The 25523-nt window shown below is 43.3% G+C and overlaps 1 protein-coding gene across 6 annotated transcripts in view; it reads left to right on the top strand.

The window, feature by feature from the left end:
• The window catches only part of SLC14A1 (solute carrier family 14 member 1 (Kidd blood group)), a 28174-nt gene extending 5390 nt beyond the window's left edge, over positions 1–22784 (top strand). For 3 of the 6 annotated variants that reach the window (XM_030810501.1, XM_030810502.1, XM_030810500.1), the window contains 8 exons: positions 718–865; positions 1411–1600; positions 4628–4756; positions 6786–6978; positions 9482–9629; positions 9847–9981; positions 18664–18713; positions 20073–21221. In XM_030810501.1, the coding sequence (XP_030666361.1) occupies positions 739–865; positions 1411–1600; positions 4628–4756; positions 6786–6978; positions 9482–9629; positions 9847–9981; positions 18664–18713; positions 20073–20246 (1146 nt within the window). In that variant the 5' untranslated portion in view covers positions 718–738 and the 3' untranslated portion in view covers positions 20247–21221. Of the gene's footprint in view, positions 1–717; positions 866–1410; positions 1601–4627; positions 4757–6785; positions 6979–9481; positions 9630–9846; positions 9982–18663; positions 18714–20072 lie in introns of all 6 variants that reach the window. The other 3 variants (XM_003267529.4, XM_030810503.1, XM_030810505.1) reach the window with 3 other exon arrangements.
• The last annotated feature ends 2739 nt before the right edge of the window (positions 22785–25523 follow it).

Here is a 25523-nt window from a genome sequence, read left to right as displayed (position 1 = left end):
CCATCTTTCCCGGGCTCTCTACCTGGATGAAATATCCTTCTTGCCTGGTTTTACATATTTAAATAACAAATTCCAAAAGTAGAGAGTATCTGAGGCAGTCACATGACATAAGGACAAATTCAAGCAATCTTGGACTTGCAGAGGGTGGGGAGACCGTGTCAACACACAAAATTTTAAAGATTTCTTCCCTTTCAATCTTTTAAAAACAAAACTTTTTATAAAATAAAAATGTAATTTAAAAAGGCTACCTGTCTTGGCAAGTAGCTGATCAGCCTGCATTAGTGAGCAGGCCATTCCATAACCTGATTTCTTGCTCCTTAATTGACAACATGGAGCTAAAGCACTTAATTTTAGCTCTTTCTACGTGATTTGACTCATTCTGTTAACATTAACTGTTTTTCAGTCTTCTCAACTAGACTGAACTCCTTAAGTGCAAGAAATATGTGCTCAGTAAATGTTTGTTGGAGCAGACACTGCACCTTATGAAATTAAAGACCAGAACCTTCTCATGGTAGCATTAGAGACACTGATGGCAAAGGTACTGTGGGATTTGGGTTTGGCTAATAAACTCTGTAGTGGTGTTTCAGAAGGAAAATGGTGCTCTCTTAGTTCTATGGAACATAGTGGTCCAGATCTTCTACTGTAACCAGGCCCAAAGCTGGCTAATCTGGAGGGCTCTACCTTAGGGATACTTACAAGCTCTGTCTTTCCCTCAAGGAGACAGAGGAAGAGATAGCCATGGAGGACAGCCCCACTATGGTTAGGGGTGAAAACCAGGTTTCGCCATGTCAAAGGAGAAGGTGCTTCCCCAAAGCTCTTGGCTATGTCACCGGTGACATGAAAGAACTTGCCACCCGGCTTAAAGGTATTTATCCTTTCATCTTTTGGAGAGACAGAAGAAGTAGCTTTGGGGGAAATGGTTTCCTGGTACTTCTACTTATATCTTTAGTTATATTCTCCAACTTTTTATAGATCTCTTTACTCACCATTTTTCTACTTTTTATCTTTTAACCTGCAAACCTCTCCATTTTTTTTTTCTTATGGAGACAGTAGCCAGGGCCCAGCTCATATTAGAAGGCACCTGGCTTCATCCTGTAGTTTCAGTACTTAAAACTTAAATTTATTCCTTTGGCTTCAGAGTTTATACCTATAAGCATGATAATAAGTGCATTAGATGCTTTCAGGAGCTTAGATTCTAGGAGGGGCAGTGTGGGTTGAGCATACAGTAGATAGATGCTTTCAGGGATCTGGGTGCCACTAAAGCGACAATGGGTTCAGAGAGAAATATTAAAGAAATATCAAAAATGTTTCACTTCCAGGAGGTTTTGCTGATTTTGCTCAGGGTGGGCCTGTGGTTGAGGAGTATCACTTGGCAGCTTCCTCAGCTCTGCTTTACCTCATCCCTTCCAGACAAACCCGTGGTGCTCCAGTTCATTGACTGGATTCTTCGGGGCATATCCCAAGTGGTGTTCGTCAACAACCCCATCAGTGGAATCCTGATTCTGGTAGGACTTCTTGTTCAGAACCCCTGGTGGGCTCTCACTGGCTGGCTGGGAACAGTGGTCTCCACTCTGATGGCCCTCTTGCTCAGCCAGGACAGGTAGGTGTACCCTTTCCAAGCCTTCTCAGCTCCCTTCTAAGACACAGGGGCTGACCAGTTGCTGTGGGCAACAGTGATAAAACCACATCCTTCCCAGGATAAACAACCTTTGGTCCACAGAACTCTTTATATTTGTTTTTAGTCAGAGGTCAGGGAATCGGTTACAGTCTCTTGCTCTTGATATCTGAATAAGTGGCTGGTCTAAATGATGCCAGATTCTTGTGGCATTACGTGCTAACCAGGACTAAGCTACAAGTAATTCCCTGGAGAGGTTCTGAAGGGATCTTCTTTAATGATTGATAAAATTATTTGCCATCAGCATTCTATTTGGGAAAAAGTGCATATGAATTCAGAAAAAGTTTTAGTGGCTTAATAACCCCCATTATATCTTGTTGCTATGATGAGTTTAGGAAACTCATTCTTCATAGACAGTGCAAAGGTCAGCTCAGCTCCTGGAGAAAAGAATAACCATGAATTCCAACTAAGTGGATTCTGACTTAAGAAGCCTTAGTGAGTCTTCTGATATATTCATTAGATTAAAAATAGCACACACTTTATAAATTGATCTGTCATTGAAGAAGTGATGAGCTGACTCTCACCAGGGCAGTAGATAGCTCCCCACTAGCCAGTTCCTTTAGGAAGAGAACCAGTATTCCAGGTGTCTGGGATCAATGCATAATCCCCAGTGTGGTCATTACACAACTAAGCTCTTGTAATGCTAGCTGCAAGTTGCCTGAAGAGATCCATGGGGAGAGAGTTAGCAAATGCTCCACTTTTCTATCAATTTCAAGGAGTCTGATTTGCTCCCTGTAGAAGGGGATTTTATAGCTTAGGTTAAACTCTATTCCAATGCATGCCAAGAAAAGGTCTCCTCAGTTTGGGAATGGAGTCTATAATTGTGCCATACTGAATATTCCTGTATTATTTTGCTCTGATGAAACATGATCAACTCATTTTTTGTCAGATATTATTTAGAAGACAAGTCATTTATATGTGTTAGTTTCAAATGTTTTACTTTCCCTGGTCTGAAAAGACTGCACTAAAATGGAAATCCTCTGTTTTAAGTAAATATATGTCTTCCTGTGGCTTTAACTATGGCATTCCACAATTTGTAGATGTTGCCATTAATTTTCCACTGATCAAACTCAAGCATTAACATCTCCAAGTCAGTTGTTCAGAGGACAAGTCTGCATAGCTCTCCGCTGTCATGTGTAGTCCCAGTTTCTGAGTTGCACCATTGCAAATTGTATCACCTCCCATTTGCCCTCAAGGATTACTTAAGGGAGACAAAGAACTTTTGAATAGGGAACTCCACCTCTAATGTTCATCCGGATTAATGTACATGACATCATCTTGCCTGTTGCAATGGTGCCTCCTAGCCCAGTTAGAAACAACCCAAGAAGCAGCTGTCACACTATCCCTTACCAGCCCCTGCAGTGTGGCTCTCTGGCTGTAGCACCTCCTGCTCGAGCCCAGCATTAGGCTTCATCATCTTTACTCCCCCATCCCCCTACAGACATCGCCCTTGAGTGACAGGCCCTTGGGAAGTGGGTCCTGTGCCCTTCACGGTGCCAGACGTTGCCAACTCTCAGAGCTGTGGGGGTCCTGGCTTGTCAGGTCAATCAATATAGGTGCCCATCAATGGTGGATTATATAAAGAATATGTGGTGCATATACGACATGAACTACTACATAGCCATAAAAATGATTGAGATCATGTCCTTTGCAGCAACATGGATGCATCTAGAGACCAATATCCTAAGTGAATTAACGTAGTAACAGAAAATCAAATACCGCACGTTTTCACTTACAATCAGGAGCTAAACACTGGGTAAACACGGACATGGAAATAGTAGACAACTGGGACTCCTAAAGAGGAGAGGAAGGGAAACAAGTGTTGAAAACCTACCTATCAGGTACTTTGTTCACTATTTGGGTGACGAGTTCAATAGAAGCCCAAACCTCAGTCAGCATCATGCAATATATCTATGTAACAAACCTGCACATGTACCCCCTCAATCTAAAGAAGGAGAAGATGGGGAAGAAATGAGATTGAATACTAAGCAAAAAGTAACCTCAGAAAGAATTGGGTGCTCAACATGCACATAATTAAATCGGGTACTTCTCCAAGTAAGAGAAAAGCAATCGTTCTTTGCAATAACTTTGAAATGTGTGTTTGGAGACAACAAAATAGAAGCATCAGGACACAAAAATGTATACTAACCTGGAAGATTAATGTTGATAAGATCAAAGACACTATGAAAGTGAATTTACATTTCAGGAATCTTATATCTCTCACCAAGAAATCAAACTTAAGCAACAGTTTCATATGCTAAAAGCATTATTCAAGTCAGAGGCTCTTGTTTAAAAGAATAACTTTCCAAAGGAAAGGCTAAAAGAAAATATGGCAGATTGCCTTGCTAAACTCCCCTTTCCTCTCAGCCGCTGTAGACCAGTCTTTAGCCTTGACACCTGTAGAGGGAGTCATTCTCTATCAGGGGTCCCCAACCCCTGCACTGGAGGCAGGTATCAGTCTGCGGCCTGTTGGGAACTGGGCCGCACAGCAGGAGGTGAGCGGTGGGCTAGTGAGCATTTCCACCTGAGCTCCACCTCCTGTCAGATCAGCAGCAGCATTAGCTTCTTATAAGAGTGCGAACCCCATTATGAACTGCGCATGCGAGGGATCTAGGTTGCCCGCTCCTTATGAGAATCTAATGCCTGATAATCTGAGGTAGAACAGTTTCATCCCAAAATCATCCCGCATTCCCCATCCATGGAAAATTGTCTTCCATGAAACCTGTCCCTGGGGCCAAAAAGGTTGGGGACCGCTGATCTAAATGCACATTAATATTTTTATCTATGTATATTTCACTTCATGTCTTTATTAGTTTTCGTATGATGCTTAGACTTTGAAATACATTTCCAAATATAATATGAATATGATCTGGAAGTTATTAGTGTTATTTATGTGCAAGTGCAACCAAAGCCTACCCAGGAAATGTCTGTGCTGTGTCTCTTGCCCCACAGGTCATTAATAGCATCTGGGCTCTATGGCTACAATGCCACCCTGGTGGGAATACTCATGGCTGTCTTTTCGGACAAGGGAGACTATTTCTGGTGGCTGTTACTCCCTGTATGTGCTATGTCCATGACTTGGTAAGTTACAATTGGTTTTCAAAATGCCTTTTTGAAAAAACATGGCAGAAGGAGGGAATGGGAGTTGTTATATGGCAGAGTTTCAGTTTTTTGCAAGATGAAAAATGTTCTCTGAATGTATAGTGGTGATGGTTGTACAACGTGATTGTCCTTAATGTCATTGAGCTGCACACTTAAAAATGGTTAGCTGGGTGCAGTGGTTCTTGTTTGTAGTCCAAACTATTCAGAAGGCTGAGGGGGAAGGATCACTTGAGCCCAGGAGTTAGGGGCTGCAGTGAGCTATGATTGCGTCACTGCACTCCAGTTCCCCAAACCTCCTTGCTTGGGCTAAGTGAGGAGGAGGAGGAGAAGGATGGAAGGGAGGAGGAGTAGCAGGAGGGCAAGGAGAAGGAGGAAGAGGAGCAGGAGGAGGACAAACAGTTAAAATGGTAAATTTAAAATTGGATTCCAGTAGATTCTGTCTGTTGGAAACAGAAACAACCATTTTAAAAGATGTGTATTTCCTTACAACCAGCTATTTGGCCTTTTGTCTGATCTGGCTACATATCCACTAATACCCCCCAACCAGAGGTGGCTGCACATTGACACTTCCATGGGGAGGGGAAACCGTGCGGCAATGAACATACGAGTGCAGGTGCCTTTTTGGTAGAAACACACTGATGCACGTGGCCCCCCATACACCTGACTCCTCCCTCCCGAGACTCTACTGTCATTGGTCTGCGGTAGCACCTGGGCATTGGGAGTTCCTAAAGCTTCCCAGGTGACTCTAAAGTATAGCCAAAGTTGAGACCCACTTCCTCCATCATTGCCTCTCAAACTTGAACAATATGAGAATCACCTGCAGGGCTTGTTACACCACAGGCACCTGCTCCCTGGCTCCAGGGTTTCTGATGCAGTCTATCTGGGGTGGGGCCTGAGAATTTGCATTTCTAACACATTCCCAGATGATGCTGGGAGAACCACTGTGCCTACGTGAATTCCCCTTACCCACCTGCCCCCCAGGTCTCCCTTAGAAAAAATTTTTTGGCTGAATTCCTTTTTTTTCAAACCTGAATCCTTCAAACTAGTTTTTATGTTGACAATGTTTTAAATCCTTTTTCTGGAAACAAAGATTTCCTTCTTTCTATATTGTAGTTAAATATAAAATACTAATACACACATAAATAAGAAGCACAGCCTCCTGTGGGCAGTGTCTGCAGAAGGGCCACCCACCCTTGCTGCACCCACGGGTGTGTGGACGAGGACCTACCTGTAGAGCCAAACTCTTCAGGAGGTAATTTGGGAGCTGCTCTGAAGAATACGTTCATGGGAAGGAGGCCTCGCCTGTAAGTGCTCACCACGCTCCCTTCCACAATCCAGGAAAACGGGAGTTCTGGTCTTTAAGTGATGGCTCTTTGATTGGGCCAACAAGTGAGAGCCTATGAGGGACCTTGGGACCATGCAGCCCAGCCCCCCAGTTTACAGGCTCGGAGACTAAGGAGATGCGCCTTGCCTAGGTCATGCAATTTATCAACAGCTCAAGGACGCACACTCTGCCCCACCAACTGTGAGATCGTTTTCCTCCAGCTCACACTACCTGCATCCTTGAACGATTGTTTCTCTTTTCCAAAAATAGGTCTATTAAAGAAATGATATATGCAAAATCAGAATCAGGGTTGCCTCTAGTGGGGAGGGAGGGACATAAAAGCAAGTGGAGGGACAAAGGGGACTTTCACTATGTAGACAATATTTTATTTTGTATGTCATAAGTACTTCAAAAATATTTTTTAAATCTCAATATATAGCTCACTCTGAGCAACCCCAGAGTAGAATTTTTCAAAAGCCAAATAAGCTGAGAGTTGATTTTTTACTTTACATAATATTCACTGCCTCTATAATAGGATTTATCCCAAGTTTTCTTTCTGTGGCAAATTCGCCAACACAACACGTAAGGGGCCTGTTGGCAGGTGAAACAAGGCCCCTCCAGAGTATAGCGATTCCGTGTGTCAGCCTGGTTTGTCACATGCACATTCTTCTGCTCTTTTTTTAGCCCAATTTTCTCAAGCGCATTGAATTCCATGCTCAGCAAATGGGACCTCCCTGTCTTCACCCTCCCTTTCAACATGGCGTTGTCAATGTACCTTTCAGCCACAGGACATTACAATCCGTTCTTTCCAGGCAAATTGGTCACACCTGTAACTACAGCTCCAAATATCTCCTGGTCTGACCTCAGTGCCCTGGAGGTAAGAGACACTGACTTCTCACATCGCCCCTGGCTCTGCAAGATACACAATGGCCTCCTGGTCAATTGTCCATGGGTGTCAGAGTCTCCTAGATGCTCAGGACTATGGTGGCCTTTCTGCCTTCATCTTGCCATTTAAAGCGTTTGTTCTACTCCAGAGCATTAGGGTCTAAGGGATTTTTTAAAATTACTATTTAGTCAAGCTAATTTTTCTGCCTTTACCCCTAAACATCTACAGTGCTAACCCCAGAGTACAGTTCCACTGGGAGTCACTCTATCGTAAGCTTGGGGGTGGGGTGATGGGATCCAGCCCTTAAGGCATGTGGCCTCCAGCCTGGTTTTAAATCTTCCACAGTCTACTCCCTCCAATCAAAAAACTGGATGCTTATTCTTAGAGCTTATGACAGAACCTCTCTATTCTGCTTTTTCTTATGGCATAGCTCATAGAACACTGACAATAATTTAGGGTTCCCAAGCTTTGGTAGGCATCAGAATCACCTGGGGAGTTTTAAATACCCAAACAGGCTTCATCTCAGACCCTCTAAATCATAATCTCTATGGGTGGGGCCTGGAACCTGTTTTAACAAACTCCCCAAATTGTGATGTGGGCCAGAGTTTGAGAACTGCTGTATCAAGGGATGAATCCTATGTATCTCTTTAAAGATGGTCATAAAGAGATCCCGTATTTTTTAAAACCTGGTTAACCCAAATCAAATTCCAGCTCTTCCTGTTGGTGTGTAATAAACATGTTTAAGTTTTCTGGATTATCAAGAACAAGAGAACACCTGAAATTAGAAGAAAACCAAGAAACCTTACCTTTTTAATGTGCTCTCCCACTGTCAGGTTATGAAACGCCCTTTTCCGTCTTCGTTGTTGAGTGATCAAAACACCTGAGGAGCTCAAGTCACCTTCTCCTTAACTTCTTGCCAGAAAATTAAAGGGAGCACCTGGAAACAATTCAGAAGGAAAAATCAAAGATTCATTAGAACTAGCCATGAAAAATAACAGTATAAAAAAGCATTAATCTATCTAGAACTGCACTAACACAGGAGCCTCTAGCCCCATGTGGCTATATAAATTTAGACGTAGATTAGTTAAAAATTGAGTTCCTCAACCTCTTTAGCCACATCTCAGGTGCTTGATAGCCACATGTGGCTAGGACCCACTGTATTAGACAGCACAGATACAGACTATTCCATCATCTTGGAAAGTTATCCTACACAGTGCTGATCTGGAGCAGGGGAAGCCTTGTCCTTCACACTCTGAATGAACAGCCCATCCTCAGCACCAACCCCAACCCTATGGCTACCTGAGAAAGAGTTCTGAAGTCCAAAAAAAACAAAAAAACAAACAAAAAAGCATATGCCATCTTTGCAAGTTCCCTAGTCTAGAAATAGCAAAATGTTTAGACATGAAGACCTAGCATGGGCTGGAAGAATTTAGAGTCCATCTTAGGGTAGAGTCAAACTCACACTATGGTCTGGTGCCCTTAGCCAATGTTAGACTCAGCCTAATATAAGAGGGGAGAAGACACTTTCCCTTGGGCCAAAGCTGGGGCTTCCTCTGGCAGAGTCACTGCCTCCAGAAGGTCTTTGGTACATACACGACCTAGCAATGGAGGAGAGGGCAAGATGGGAGCTGGGGAAAACATCTTCCAGTAAATGGCCTTGCTCAAAAGGGACATGCCATGGCTAATTATGCCTATCCTAGCCCTACCAGAAGTTCAGCTGTAAAGAATGATCACTTGTTAGGTTCAGTCAAACCTTGTTCACTCCTGAGAACTGCAATTCTGTGAACAGAATAACTAAATTCAGGCCTCAGCCAGAAAGTAGAATTGTGACATTTCCATGTATTTTTGTTTTGAGACCTGCTTGACAATTGTTCATAACTAGAATAAGCTAAAGATATCTTTGTTTAAATGAATACATGTTCCACTTAACAACAGAAAAGTAAATTCACAAACTTGCTAATAATTGCTTCTAAATTGTGGACAAGATAACCTGGCTTTAGGTCTCTGGCTTTAGTGTAAGCATCCAAATTGCATGGTGATAATAATCTCTATTGAACATAGGGATGCATGGATAGATTAAATCACCCTCAACACTGATGGACATTTGAAAGCAAAAGAAGTGTCAGCTGTGGTCCCTGCCATCCCCAGTGGGAGGCAAGGCAGATCTTCATAGCCAGGAGCAGTGAGTGGCACCATGCTGGGAGCTTAACAGTGGCCAAGGCCAAGTGTCAGTGCAAGCTGGAGAGCACAGGGGGAGCTTTGAGAAGGCATGTGTGGCATGCACCAGGGAAGGGTTGGTGTATCTCTGGGGATAAAGCTGAAGAATGACTGGGATTTTTCTGTAATCAAAGAGAATTTTAAAAGATAGTAACACTGTTCTTGAAAGAGATAAGGTATGTCCAGTCTAAAATTACATTGTAGGAGTTTGTGGGTGTCCTGTGGGTTTTTGTTCAGTTGTTTTGGTGGCCTCATGTTTAAAAAATTTCTTTTGCAGTTGTTGAAATCTATACCAGTGGGAGTTGGTCAGATCTATGGCTGTGATAATCCATGGACAGGGGGCATTTTCCTGGGAGCCATCCTACTCTCCTCCCCACTCATGTGCCTGCATGCTGCCATCGGATCATTGCTGGGCATAGCAGCGGGTGAGCACAAAAGCCCTTACCAAATATTGAGCACCTCCTCCATCCCATGCATTGCATCAGGCATCTTCTGTGCTCCAGATCTTTCTTGAGATCTTGGCTTCCTAGGGACCAATGGGAGTTCCCGGGATGCTTCCTGCTAACTTTCAATCCCACCCTCAGTTTCCTTCCAGAACATCCTGCCTTTAGTCCCAAGTTCTGACCCCTCCTGTCTTAACAGGACTCAGTCTTTCAGCCCCATTTGAGGGCATCTACTTTGGACTCTGGGGTTTCAACAGCTCTCTGGCCTGCATTGCAATGGGAGGAATGTTCATGGCGCTCACCTGGCAAACCCACCTCCTGGCTCTTGGCTGCGGTGAGTCTCCCACGCCCCTGGGGGAGGGCTGCTCGTGACTATAGGATCTCAATCAAGGATAAGCAGTAAAAACAGACTGAGTGAAAAATCAGGGCCAGGGTTCTGGCTTGAGCCCACTCGCTGTCTAAGTGTGTGAACAGGACAAGTGACGTCCCCTCTCTGAGAGCATTAAAATCACCTCTGCCTACCTCTCTGATGATTGTGAAGGCAGGAGCCTATTGAGTTATATTAACATCCTAAAATATGGATGTTTGGGAGGATAGAAAAAAAAATCCCAGTTATTCTTCAGCTTTATCCCCAGAGATACACCAGCCCTTCCCTGGTGCATGCCACACATGCCTTCTCAAAGCTCCCCCTGTGCTCACGGGCTCTCCAGCTTGCATTGACACTTGGCCTTGGCCACCGTTAAGCTCCCAGCGTGGTGGCACTCACTGCTCCTGGCTGTGAGGATCTGCCATGCCTCCCACTGGGGATGGCAGGGACCACAGCTGACACTCCTTTTGCTTTCAACTGACTTGTCCTGCGTTCTTCAAACTAGTTGTTTGACCCAAGAAACTAAAGGGAAATAACTCCGGCTAAATACAGAGCAGTGTCCCCTGGTGAATGAGGGTTGATTACATTTATCCCTTTGAATGAGCATCACAGTAACCCAGCCGTTCTGCTTATCCTTGATTGAGAATGCATCAGAATCACCTGAAAGACTTGTTAAAACACAAATCACTGGGCCCCCTCCTCAGTCTGATTCAGTGTTAGAGGTAAGGGGAAGAATATTTTTTTTATTTTATTTTTCTGAAAAACGGTCTCATTCTGAGCCAAGATCGTGCCACTGCACTTCAGCCTGGGCAACGGAGCAAGACTTCATCTCAAACAAAAAAAGAAAAAGGGTCTCATTCTGTTGCCCAGGCTGGAGTGCGGTGGTGTGAACACAGCTCACTGCAGCCTCAACCTCCTGGGCTCAAGCGATCCTGCAACCTCAACCTCCCAAGTAAAGTAGCTAGGACCACAAGCGTGCCACCATGCCTGGTTAATTTTTTATAGAGACGGGGTCTCCCTATGTTGCCCAGGCTTATCTTGAATTCCTGGACTCAAGCAATCCTCCCACCTCCACCTCCCAAAGTGCTGGGATTACAGACATAAGCCACCACGCCGGCAGAATTTCCACTTCTAACAAGTTCTCAGGAGGTGCTGATGCTGTTGCTCTCGGGATCACATTTCAAGAACTGCTGTATTAATCCTTTCTGACTCCCAGTGTTCTAGCCAGACTCAGCCTGTCAGAGCGAGAAGGCATCCTGAGACTTCTACTCCATCCTTCTTACTTTACTGTTGGGGTCCTGAGGCCAGAGAGGCTAAGGGATGTACTGCAGCTAAGGGATCTGGACAGCGATAGGTAAATCCACCCCCGGAACCCACACTTACCATCCACCTCCAGAGTTACCCCGCTGCACTCCTCTGCTTCCCTTTTGTAGCATTCAGGCCCTCACGGCAACCTCTTAGGTGAAAACAGACTGCATGTGATTTGGATCTGAAAAGCTAATAGATGTCCCAGGTGGATTTTGAGTGGAGGCTCATTCACCCATAGCCTCTGGCATCCCTAATTCAATCAAAGTATAAGCATTTAAGATAACGTTCTAGAGTGGAGAGAATGAGATTCGCTTGGGAACAAAAAGGAGGAGGGATAGTGTAATGTGGAGAAATTATTTCTAATCTAGTGGAAATATATGTCTAGAGTCAGTTTATCACCAGATTAATCAAGCCAAGGTACCTGAACAGTTATGAAAGCAGTGGGCCACGTATCAGGCAGGGTTTAGAATAGATCTCTGCACTGGCAGAAAATGGGATGGAACCAAGCGTTTCTAAAGACCCATTCCATTTTGATTTGATGCTATAGCAAGGGTAACATAACTCAGGTTGCTGTGATGTAGCCATGTAGATGTCATTTTGTCAAATTCTTTACTATTACTCAACTATTTCACCTAGCAGTTCTGTTGAAATGTTGTGCTCCTTCTCCATATTTGTTCACAAGCTTAGGATAAAGGAGAGGGTTACAGACAGGTGCTGTAGCCACCTGAGTTCAGCTGGGTTCGAATGTTTATCCTACAACCTTTCAGCTTTATTCTGAGATTGGTTAGGAGTTTCCACCTGAGTTCAGCTGGGTTAGAATGTTTATCTTACAACCTTTCAGCTTTATTCTGAGATTGGTTAGGGGTTTCAAACCTTTATTTGGAATGCATACCTTTATTTTTCTGGAGGCAGTAGCCATGAATATGTATTAAACACACATGATACAAAAGACAGTACCAGGAAGAGCAAGAGGTTTAGAAGCTTTAGGTCCCATGCAGTTCCTGCACACAGAGTGTTACAGTAGAGGGCAGAAGCCAGGCAAGGGAGGGAGCCCAAGAGGACCATGCAATCTTTGTGGGAGAAGAAGAAGTCCATAGTACAGGATTCTCCAGGGGGCCATTTCCATTCAGAATTATCACAAAGTGCCTCCTGGAGAAGGGGGCTTTTCCATAAATGCTAGAAAATAAGAGGAGGAATTCTGTTTGGTGGAAAGGGTGGTGCAAGCCAGCATGGGGACAGCCTGAGCATGTCCTTCAAGATCAAGGAAAAGGCATTTTGAGCACAGGAGATGGCGATGAGGTTTTTGTTTTTCTGGGTTTTTTTTTTTTTTTTTTTTTTTGTTTTTGACAGTCTTGCTCTGTCACCAGGCTGGAATGCAGTGGCGTGATCTTGGCTCACTGCAACCTCCAACTACCTGGTTCAAGCGGTTCTCCTGCTTCAGCCTCCCAAGTAGATGGGCTTGCAGGCATGTACCATCACACGCAGCCAATTTTTGTATTTTTAGTAGGGACGGGGTTTCACCATGTTGGCCAGGATGGTCTCAATCTTCTGACCTCATGATCTGTCCACCTTGGCCTCCCAAAGTGCTGGGATTACAGGCATGAGCCACCACACCTGGCGGGTGCTGAGTTTTTTGTTTTATGTTGTTGTTGTTTGATATGGACTCTTGCTCTGTAGCCCAGGCTGGCATGCAGTGGCACAATCTCAGCTCACTGCAACCTCTGCCTCCGGGGTCCTAGTTCAAGCAATTCTCCTGCCTCAGCCTCCCGAGTAGCTGGGATTACAGGCATGGGCCACCATGCCCAGCTAAATTTTTTTTTTTTGTATTTTTAGTAGAGGTGGGGTTTCACCATGTTGGCCAGGCTGGTCTTAAACTCCTGACCTCGTGATCCGCCTGCCTTGGCCTCCCAAAGTGCTGGGATTACAGGCGTGAGCCACAGTGCCCAGCTGGTGATGAGGTTTTGACAGACCATGGAGAAGAATGAAGCCAAAGCTCTTGACATGTGTTTCCCCAAAGTGGGAATATCTTTGATATTTTCTCAATTACAGAAGCAGCACAGGTTTATTGTATAAAACAAAACAAAAATGTAATCTGTATAGAAATGTATGAAACGGAAAGTGGAAATACTCCATTTTACTCCCTGGAGAGGGCTTTTTTGCCCCCTTCTTATAAGGATGCTTGTGATTACATTGGGTCCATTCAATAGTCTAGGAAATTCTCTCCATCTCAAGGTATTTAACTTAATCACAGCTGCTGCTAATTCCCTTTTGCCATGTGAGGTCACATATTCTCAAGTTCTGAGGTTTAAGATGTGGACATCTTTGGAGACCATTATTCTTCCTACCACACTCACCTTCCTTGGGATAGATTTTTTTTTTTTTAACTGGTGTAGCATAATGGTTGAGGCAGTCGACTGAGCTAGTTAAGAGCTCAGACTCTGGTACCAGACAGCCTGGATTCAATTCCAGTAGCTCTGCTACTTACTAGCGTATTTGCTTATGAATGTAAGCAAATTACTTAACCTTTCTGTGCCTCAGTTTCCCCATCTTAGAAAATGGAAGTTACCATATTTAATTCATACAATTGTTCTGATTATTAAATTAGTTAATGTGTGTCTGAAACTCATAGAACAAATAGTGTCTAGCACTCGGTAAGCGCTATTTAAAAGTCTGGAAAAAAAGTTTTTCTGGTGGATTTGCATAACTTATTAAGAATCAAGCTTGTTTATTTTCTCCTCTCAATTTCTTAAGTTTATCAACACCTGTATCTTCTCCCCAAATATGACTGATACCCGAGCCTGCCTTTACTTCCTCTGAGAAGGCCCACCCCTAATGACTACTAAAACCATTGATACTGTATAGAATTTTTATTTTGGATTTGTTGTAAGTATAAGTTTTTGTTTTTGGTACTTGCTTATTTAGGCAACTGTAAACTTTATTAACTTGCTTATTCACTCTTAGTTCATATTAACCTTCTGTATTTTTTTTTGTTTTGAGACAAAGTCTCACTCTGTTCCCCAGGCTGGAGTGCAGTGGCACAATCTCAGCTCACTGCAGCCTCCACCTCCTGGGTTCAAGCGATTCCTATGCCTCAGACTCCCAAGTAGCTGGGATTACAGATATGTGCCACCATGCCCAGCTAATTTTTTGTACTTTTTGTATAGACAGGGTTTTGCCATGTTGGCCAGGCTGGTCTCGAACTCCTGACCTCAAGTCTCAAGTGATCCACCTGCCTTGGCCTCCCAAAGTGCTGGGATTACTGGTGGATTACTTTTTCAAAGAAGGTTTGCAAAGAGAGTTTTGTTTTCTTCAAAGAGGGTTTGCAAAGAGACCTTGTATGCTGGAGAATATCTTCATTTTACTTTCATTTAAATTTTAGTTGAGCTAGCTACCGAACTCAAGATTTAACATTTTTTTTCTCAATATTTTGAAGGTTGTCCTCAAAGACTACTCCACTGTCTTCTTATAACCAAAATTGCTATTAAGATGTCTGAAAAGAAACTAATTCTTGTTAAAATTGATTTTATTTTTCTCTCTGGACTCTCTGAATTTTCTCTTTGCATATTATATTAGATATATATATATGGTTTTATTTCACTATTATCTGTCTAGATGTAGCTTTTTTTTTCTATGCTACTAGGTACTCAAGTCCTCTCAACATGAGCCCTCATATCTTCCTTTAATTCTGGGAACATCATCAGTTTTTACTTTGTCAAATCTTTTCAATTTTTCCCCTCTCCCTCTGTGATTTCTAGTATTTGAGTACAATACTTTATGCTAAGTTTTTCATAACTCTTGACTTTTTCTTAATATTTTCCATCTGTTTATCTTTTCCTGAGGCCCTTCAATTCAGCTGATTGGCCCAATCATTCTTTGGCTCTGTCCATTGTGCTGATCACATCATCTGTTGAGCTCTTCATTTCTGGTTCATTAATTAAATTTTATTGGCTGGGCGCAGTGACTCACACCTGTAATCCCAGCACTTTGGGAGGCCAAGGCGGGTGGATCACAAGTTCAAGAGATCGAGACCATCCTGGTTAACACAGTGTAACCCCATCTCTACTAAAAATACAAAAATTAGCTGGGCGTGGTGGCACGTGCCTGTAGTCCCAGCTACTCAGGAGGCTGAGGCAGGAGAATCACTTGAACCCAGGAGGCAGAGGCTGCAGTGAGCTGACATCACGCCACTGCACTCCAGCCTGGGTGACAGAGTGAGACTCTGTCTCAAAAAAAGAAAAAAATTATCGACTGTAGGTTGTTCAGTTTGTTGTCCTTCTTTTATGGTATTTGCTCTCCTGGGATGTCCCCTTTCCTTGTCCTGGGAGCTCATGTTTCCCTCGGGATATCAGCTATTTGGATGAGTCTCTGGGCAGAGATGGAAGCCCAGGCTGGAGCTAAGGAAAAAGGGGTCCCATGCCACAGGGTGTAGAACCTCCATTGCTCAAGGCCATGGAGATGGTGACTGTGTAGACACTTTATATAAGTGCCCTTTTGCTGGGGGAGGTTCAGATTGCTTCTAGTTTGAGATCATTACAAAGAGTCCTGAAATGAATATTTTTGGTACAAATGTCCTTGTGTACTTTGTACAAGCATTTCTGTAAGAAAGATTCACCTTCTTTTCAAGAAGCTAAATTGATGGGTTAAAGGGAATGCCAATTTTAATTTCAGTGGATGGCAACTTCATCTCCAAAAGAGCCATACCAGTTTCCACTGCTGCCAGCAGTGTGTGAGAGTGCCCACTGGGCCCCCACAGGGTACAATCAGACTTTTAAATCTCAGTGCATGGATTTTTGAGGCAGATCTCCGGCCCCCCTTGGAAAGGGAATCTCACGTGTAAAATGCCACAGCAAGTTTCAGCTTGTCCACATCACCCTGATACTGCCAAACAAAAGACCAACCCTCTCAGCCAAGGTAAATAAGTGACAGACATTTATTACAGAGCTGCTTTTTTATTAGTCCCCAGTGGCTTTATCAGGAAGTGAACTCAGGAAACTCTGACAGAACCTGGCACTGCTGTCTTTCTGGCCTCTAAGCCAGAGCAATTGCACGGCCAGAGAACATCTCAGTGTTGTTGTTTTACCAGTGGAGAGTTTAAACACATTGTGTATCTCTTCTCAATGGTTGGGTTAGCACAGTGGGACTCACCTGTGGCAGTCCACTGGAAGGGACACTATCCAGGAGGAGCTGAAATCCAGTTTCCCCTTCAGTACTCAAGGGCTTTTTCTTCCCTCAGCTACCAAGAATGTTGTCAGGGTCATTGCCTACAAACTGATGATGCTGTGCAGAATTGCCCCTCTACTGTAAGGCTTTCCCGGTCCTACTTGGAGAGTCTTAACTGACATACCTACCATTAAATAATCTATCACTAGTACTATGGAGAGAAAAGCAACTTTGAATTGGAGATCGCTTCACAGCAACATAACAGTATGAGACGTAAACGTGCCAAAAGTGAGCCTTAGAAGTGTAATGGATATTTTTAAAAGAGAGAAAGCAACAAGGCCTCATGTGCTCAGGGGTGGTGTTGTGGTAGAGGAGGCACTCAAGAGATCAGGGACAGAGGGCCCCAGTGCTTGGCAGAGGGCCAATGAATAGTTGTTGAATTAATTGATTAAATTTTAACAATGAATGAAATTGGTGTAACTGAGGAGAGAAACCCTTCTAAGCCAAGCCATGAGCACCCTTCTGCTCAGAGCAGTAGCTCAGTCCCATGGTGAAAGAGGTGCATTTACAGCTGTGTTTATGGAAATACAAGCTCTCATTTGAGATTCTTCACCTCCCAGTAAGGCAGATCTTCAAGGTGCCTTTTTACAGATGATGAAACTAGATTCCAAGACAGTGATTTGTTATACAACAAATAAAATGGCAGAGCTGGGATTTGAAACAGTACTGTTTCCAAAGACCAGCCCTTCCCACTAGTGTGAGACAATTCATACATGAAAGAATTTGATATACTATTGAATAAGAAACACCAGGATAAAAAGACAAAATATTGGTAAAAGGACAGAAGTCTATGGAAAAGTAAATGAGGATCACAGAGCCTCTCCCACCACGTCCTGCCACATCCCCGCACACCAAGATAGCTGATGTACCAGACATGAAGACAAGATGGTGAGTGTGTCTCACGGTGAGCTCTGGTGGCCCAAGTGGCTGTGTGGCCATTATATGAAGGTCATTCTTCAGGCTGTCCCCATGAAACCTGAGGGCTTCCCTGAGACTCTGCGAGCCTTCTCTTCAACCAAAACTGAGGAATAGATAATTAGCTGGCTGAGATCTGTGCTTTTGTTGTTTTACATTGAAAGTCACCCATATACTCGAATTACCGACTCTACAATTTTTTTGGCCACTCAAAGCAAATAAAAACATATGACGTTGGCTGGGCACGGTGGCTCATGCCTGTAATCCCAGCACTTTGGGAGGCCGAAACGGGCAGATCACAAGGTCAGGAGATCGAGACCATCCTGGTTAACATGGTGAAACCCCATCTCTACTAAAAATACAAACAAAAAAAAATTAGCTGGGCGTAGTGGTGGGTGCCTGTAGTCCCAGCTACTCGGGAGGCTGAGGCAGGAGAATGGCGTGAACCCAGGAGGCGGAGCTTGCAGTGAGCAGAGATCATGCCACTGCCCTCCAGCCTGGGCGACTGAGACTCCATCTCCAAAAATAAATAAAAAATAAAAAAATAAGACGTTTATTCATTGATTTTAATGGTATTGAAGAAGATGTTACCAAGGGGAGGAAGCTCAAGTTTGTGGTCAGTTCCTGCTGTTCTCTGAGTTCTTTCCTTCTTATTTTGTAAACAGGGTTTTGTTTTGGTTTTTAGTACACAGGCTGCCAAAGCGAGCGCTATGATTTTTTGTAGCTGTGAATTCAATTCATTAATATGAGAATCCTAGATGCTATCTCAAGAAACATTCATAGGTTTCATTTTAATTCAGCTATGCTTGGATAAAACATCAGAGAAATTTATTTGCCATAGAAGGCCTTTCCCTTAAGTATTAGCAATAACAACAAAATAGTAACCATAAAAAAACTACCTTTATTGAGCACTTACTGTGTGCTAAACACATGCATTTTTTTCCTTTCATCCTCACACCAACACCATGAAAAAGATAATCCTCTTACTTCCATTGTACAGGTGAGGAAATGGAGGCTTAAAACAGAGCCCACGGAGCTCCTAAGTGATGGAGCCAGGATTTGAACCCAGGACTGCTGACTTTAGGATCATGCTTGTAATCAGGGCACTGTACATTCCAGGTGATTTATACTGGAAGGCAGCCTTTCCTGTGATTAAAAGTGCATCTACCAAGCATTGTTCTCTCTCTCCTTTTTTTTTGTCTGTAGCCCTATTCACGGCCTATCTTGGAATCAGCATGGCAAACTTTATGGCTGAGGTGAGTTTGCTTTAGTCTCACTTTTCATTAGCGTAATTGACCAGCTTACGACTATATGGGAAATGCTCCTGAAGTCCACTGGGCTGGCATCCAGTGGCAGGATCCACGACCGTGAGAAGCACTGCTCTCCCTTCTGCTGGAGCTCCCTGGCCTTTCTTTCAGCATCACAGCAAACTTTAGTCCAAACTACAATCACCCCGTATGTTACAAATATCAGATTGCTTGGTTTAAAAAAAAAATGAAACTTAGGTTGTATAACATATTATCGAGTTCAGAGTCTAACTCTGAGTGATAAGAAGTTGACTTTAGGATATCTTTTACTTAAACAGAAAGCCAGATATTCCATTGCAGGTGATGCAGGGCTGGTTTCTGACAGCTCAGTCCATTTTGATGTGGTCATGGCTGCTAAGGAGTCAAGGCAGTATCTAGCCCTTTTGGCAGCAGCATGGAGATTTTATCTGGGAGGGTCCTTAAGGAGACACAGTGTCTTTCTGGTAGAAAGCCAAAGTCCCATTACACGCATGCATGATGGAGAGTACATCAGAGCACATGGGGCCCTTCACATGTCAACAAAGAAGGTTCACAGGCATCAGTCCCTGGACCCAAATGGGCAAGCTGCACACCAGAGTCAGCTAGGAAGACGGAAAAATATGGAGCCTTAGGCCCTGTCCTTTGGTATTTCTGATAGAGTAGGTCTTGTATGATGCTTGAACATCTGTGTTTTTTTTTTAACTCCCCCAGATGATTCTGATGTGCAGTCAGGTTAGGGTACCCCTACATTCCATCACACCCCAGGGAGGTCCATGCATTGGGCCAGAGCTGACCAATGGTGTATGCTCAGAATTGTGTGAGTTTCCGTGAGCAGCACAAAGAGGACCTACCCTCAAGGAACTTGGAGTCTATTTGGGAGACAGAATGTAAAGAAACAGAGTAAGTCAAGTCTAAGACCTAGACCAGGCAGAAGTCAAGGTCAGAGAGGTCACTGTGGGCTGGACTAATCAGAGAAGGCCTTGTGGACGTGAAGAGTGGTTGGGGGCCATTTGCAGTTTGCAAGTGTCATCTCTGTTTGTCAAATGTCCTCTTGGCACATCTGGTGCAGGAAGTCTGAATATATGACAGGCAGAGAAAGACATACAAGATAGAGACATAAGTGGCTGCCCTAAAGAATGGATGTCAACATTCCAACGGCTCAATGCCCTGAGATTGTAAACTCGGTCTCCACGAGCATGCACAGAATCCAGAGCAATGCCCCCAGTGGTTCATCCCCCTGGGCTGAATGCAAGTAGAGGGGGATGCTTTGTGCAGCTCAGCTGTCAGACGGGATCTGAAAGGAGTGTGTGGCTTTCTCTTCTTCCCCAGATTGGATTGCCAGCTTGTACCTGGCCCTTCTGTTTAGCCACGCTATTGTTCCTCATGATGACCACAAAAAACTCCAACATCTACAAGATGCCCCTCAGTAAAGTTACTTATCCTGAAGAAAACCGCATCTTCTACCTGCAAGCCAAGAAAAGAATGGTGGAAAGCCCTTTGTGAGAACAAGCCCCATCTGCAGCCATGGTCACGAGTCATTTCTGCCTGACTGCTCCAGCTAACTTCCAGGACCTCAGCAAACCGCTGTTTTTCACCAGTATCAACTTTCATACTAATGCATCTGTGATCTGTTCTTATGCTCATTTTGTATTTTCCTTTCAACTCCAGGAATATCCTTGAGCATATGAGAGCCACATCCAGGTGATGTGCTCTGGTATGGAATTTGAAACCCCATTGGGGCCTTGGCACTAAGACTGGAATGTATATAAAGTCAAAGTGCTCCAACAGAAGGAGGGAGTGAAAACAAACTGTTAGTATTTATTGATATTCTTGGTGTTTAGCTGGCTCGATGATGTTAACAGTATTAAAAATTAAACCCCATAAACCAACTAAGCCTTATGGAATTCACAGTCACAAAATCGAAGTTAATCCAGAATTCTGTGATAAGCAGCTTGGCTTTTTTTAAATCAATGCAAGTTACACATTACAGCCGGAGTCTATATCACAGAGGTGCAAGCTGACAGCTGAGCTCGGTCCCCACTTCCTGCAAACAATGGCCTGTACCCTATCCCTTGTGTGTGTGACATTCTCTCATGGGACAATGTTGGGGTTTTTCAGACTGACAGGACTGCAAGAGGGAGAAAGGAATTTTGTCAATCAAAATTATTCTGTATTGCAACTTTTCTCAGAGATTACAAAGGATTTTTTAGGTAGAGATTATTTTTCCTCATGAAAAATGATCTGTTTTAAATGAGATAAAATAGGAGAAGTTCCTGGCTTAACCTGTTCTTACATATTAAAGAAAAGTTACATACTGTATTTATGAAATACTCAGCTTAGGTACTTTTACTTTAACCCCTAAATTGATTTTGTAAATGCCATAAATGCATAGAATTGTTACCAACCTCCAAAGGGCTCTTTAAAATCATATTTTTTATTCATTTGAGGATGTCTTATAAAGACTGAAGGCAAAGGTCAGATTGCTTATGGATGTTATTTTTATAAGTTGTTGAATTTCTTAATTTAAAAAAGCTCATTATTTTTTGTACACTCACAATATTCTCTCTCAGAAATCAATGGCATTTGAACCATCAAAAAGAAATAAAGGGCTGAGGGTGGTGGCTCACACCTGTAATCCCAGCACTTTGGGGAGCCCAGGCAGGTAGTTTGCTTGAACCCAGAAGTTCAAGACCAGCCTGGGCAGCATGGCGAAACCCCATATCCACAAAAAATACAAAAATTAGCCAGGCATGGTGGTGGGTGCCTGTAGTTCAGCTACTTGGGAGGCTGAGGTGGGAAAATGGCTTGAGCCCAGGAGGCGGAGGCTGCAGTGAGCTAAGATTGTGCCACTGCACTCCAACCTGGGTGACAGAGTGAGACCATGTCTCTCAAAAAAAAAAAAAAAAAAAAAAAAAAAAAAAAAAAAATACAGGTAAGGATTTCCCTGTTTTCCTCTCTTTAATTTAAAAATTATCAGTTCCGTAAAGTCTCTGTAACCAAACATGCTGAAGACAGCAACAGAAGTCACATTCAGGGACTGGCTCACACCTGTAATCCCAGCACTTTGGGAGATGGAGGCAAAAGGATCTCTTGAGCCCAGGAGTTCAAGACCAGCTTGGCAACATAGCAAGACTCTATCTCTTAAAAAATAAAAATAGTAACATTAGCCAGCTGTGGCAGCACACATCTGCAGCAGCTACTCAGGAGGCTGAGGTGGAAAGATCGCTTGTGCACAGAAGTTCGAGGCTGCAGTGAGCTATGATTACGTCACTGCACTCCAGCCTGTGTGACCAAGCAAGACCCTGTCTCAAAAAAAAAAAATTAATTAATTAATTTTAAAAGGAAGTCATTTCATTTACCTTCCACTTCAGTGTGTATCGTGTAGTATTTTGGAGATTGGAAAGTGAAACGTCAGAATCCTGAAGATTTTTTCCACTTCCAGTTTGCAGTGCTCAGTGCACAATATACATTTTGCAGAATGAATAAACAGAAATAGGGAAGTAAACCTACAAATATTTTAGGGAGAAGCTCACTTCTTCCTTTTCTCAGGAAACCAAGCAAGCAAATATATTGTTCCAATTTTAAAACCCAGTGACCAAAGCCTTTGGAGCTATGAATTTGCAACTGTCATAGGTTTATGGGCATTGCTGTGGAGAAGCTCAATTTTCAGTGTTTGAACTGAACCCTTGCTTGTTAGGGAATGTGTGAAAGAAGGAATTGTGGGGAAAAAAAAGCAAGCATAACCAAAGATCATCAGCAGTGAAGAATCTAGGCCGTGGCTGAGTGAACCAGAGGCCTCTAAAATGGACCCAAGTCGATCTTCAGAACGGGGATCTACCGTGCAGGAGCTTCTTGTGCTCACACAAATCTGTAAATAGGAACATTGTACATTGTCGAATTTAAATGATATTAATTTTCTCAAGCTATTTTTGTTACTATTATCCTAAAATTGAATATTTGCAGGGAGCACTTATACTTTTTCCTAACGTCTGTATAACAAATTTCTATGCAAGTACATGAATAAATTATGCTCACAGCTCAGTTTTGTATAATGTGCCGTTTATAGCCATCATGTATATGAACAATCACAAGCATAAGTAGGTATTGCTTATGTTGCATGTGCTAGGATCCTTATTCCTTTCTTACACTTGGTAATAGCACCAGATGTATAGTTGAGTAAACCCTTTTCAATTTCAGATTGGCAGGCGCATCCCCTTGGGTATCCTCTCAACTATCCATTGTTCTTTCAACTCCAGGATGAGAATGAATAACTGAGGACAGTTGTTCAGGACATGCTCCTAACACTTTGAGATCAATATCCCTAGAGCCACTTCTATGCATTCCCAGACAGGCCCTGGGCACCCCCATCAGGGCTGACCCTGGGCCACAGCATGCCTCAGGGTTCAGCTCTCTAGGACAACCCACTTGTCAGAATGTTATCCCCTGAGGCTGAAGCCACAGCCATGCTTGTCTTTTCCACAGAAGCACTTCTTTTCCACCCCCTTTCACCACAGTTGGCAGATTTGAAAGAAAATATGGTAAGAAGAGAAATTTACTTCAACAAGTTTGAATGATAAGTTTCAAAGCAGCCCTAAAAGGAAACTAAAGAAGCCATAGTGGGGTCTCCCTATTGAAATGCCCTCTGTCATAACAAAACTTCTCCTACCTATGGTTTCAAGGTAAATTCAAATAAATTCTCCAGAGTGATCTGGGCATTCTATGTCTTCTTTTATCTGGGGGAGAAACTTTAGGTTGTGAGGCTCTTATGCTAAAGACACTCTATACCTTTAGGAGCTAAAGGGGCCAACTTGCCTGTTACCCATGATACATGATTAGCACGGAATATGTCAAGATCAAAGCTAAGTTTTACAAGAAACCAGGAATTTCTAAGGAGGCTTCTTATTAACAGTTTTGCAAGAATATTTTTGTGGTTAGTAAACATAAGATAAGATTTCATGCACAGGACTGTTTTCAGCCTTTCTCCTTATGTAACTAGTTCCTTCCAAAAGGCTTCACTCTTTAGTTTCATCTTCTTCTTTAATCTGCATTGACAACCCCCAGACCATTAGGAGGGCTTATAGCTTCAAGGCTGTAGAGTGCCACTGGCTAAAGCAATCAGCAATGCAGATCCTGAAGGAATTTAAGGCTTAATAAATGAATATAGTAAATAATAGACTTTTAAAGAATGAAATATAAGTATAGCTGCTTTCACAGCTCTTAATTAAACTATAAAGTAGATGCAGTAAATCAGACCAGACATGTGCAAAGTCACCTAAAAGAGAAAATTGCTCCCAGGACTGACCTAACCTTATTTAATATTAACCTGGTAGGTGTGAACATATCTAAAGCAAGCTTAGGTCCACCTGATGGGGTAGCAAGTCAACCACTGAGGCTCAGGAGGAGGAAAACCTAGGAAGGGGGTCTTCAGTATTGGAACTTGAGGTGGGACAGGTGTCAAGGGTGAGCTCTGTGGTGGAAATGGCACTGGGGTATTATGGTTTAGTAAACTGAACTATACAGACCAAGCAACTAATGCTCCTTGTCCAATCCTGTACTCACAAGCTATTTGGCTTCCTATGCAGACTTGTCTTATAGGGTAAAAACACATGTGTCCACACTGATGAGCTTCTGATCCTTGATAGTTACATTTCTCATTTTAGTTGATAATTCTAATTGTTATACATAAGTCTTTTAAATTTTTACTTACCAAATTTATAGGTCACCAATCACACACCCTCCCCATGGTGCTCCAAAAAAGTTAAGTTTCTGAGGTCCCAAAAGTCAATAGGGTGAGGAGTGGGTAGTTAGGGAACGCCTCCCTGAGGAAGGGAGGTTTAGGCAGAAATCTAAGGAATAGGCAGAAGGTGGAGGAAGGTGGAGTGTGGAGGGAGCAGTACCCTTGGCAAAGGGAACCTTGTGGATAAAGGCCTTGAGACAAGGAGATTGTTGCTTTCAAGGAGTGAGAAAATTGCTGTGGCCGGATTATGGTGAATGAAAGGGTGCTGGAGTGAATTCAGCAAACCAACTGGGAGGCCATTGCAGTAGTGCAGGAGAGAAGTGATGGTGGTTTAGACTCCAGTGGTGATGGAGAGACGTTCATGGATATGAGAGACAGGAGGCAGAATCATCAGAACTCTGTGATGAGTTGATTTGCAGGGTGAGGGAGGGGGAGGTGTCAAGGATGGCTTCCTGATTTGTAGCTTGGGCCACAAGGTGAATGGTGGTGCCACACCATCGATGGAGCACTGAAGGGTTGCTTCTCCTCTCATGCTGCACACTCTTCCTCACCAATTCCATCCTTCTCATGCTTCAATCCAGAGCTTATCTTCAACTCCCTACAGGGACTGTTCCAAAAGCACTTCCTCAAACTCAACATATCCAGGACAAAACTCATCTTCTTCAACTATTCTTCTCTCCCTCCCATGTTGACTCATGGAGAAAGGTAGCACCCTCCACCCGACTGGGAAAGCCAGAAACAGGATGCCATCCTTGACCTCATTCTCTCACCTCCAGGAAATAGATAGCCAAGTGCTGAGGGTTCCACCTCCTTGATAGCTCCCATTCATTCATTTATTGAATGACTGTTTACTACATAACAGGAACTGTGACTACAATAGTGAACCAGACAGCCATGGTCTCTTCCCTCACAAAAACTTGATGAGGTGAACTGACAAGTAAAGGAGTAATATAATATAGTGCAGTGATGATAATGAGTAAGAGACAGCCAGGTGACAAGGTTGAGGGAAGAGTATGCCAGTGACCTCTTTCTTCTAAAAAATG

This window comes from Nomascus leucogenys, chromosome 4 (assembly GCF_006542625.1).
Source record: "Nomascus leucogenys isolate Asia chromosome 4, Asia_NLE_v1, whole genome shotgun sequence".
Taxonomy (NCBI): Eukaryota; Metazoa; Chordata; class Mammalia; order Primates; family Hylobatidae; genus Nomascus; species Nomascus leucogenys.
This window is presented reverse-complemented; position numbering and strand designations above follow the sequence as displayed.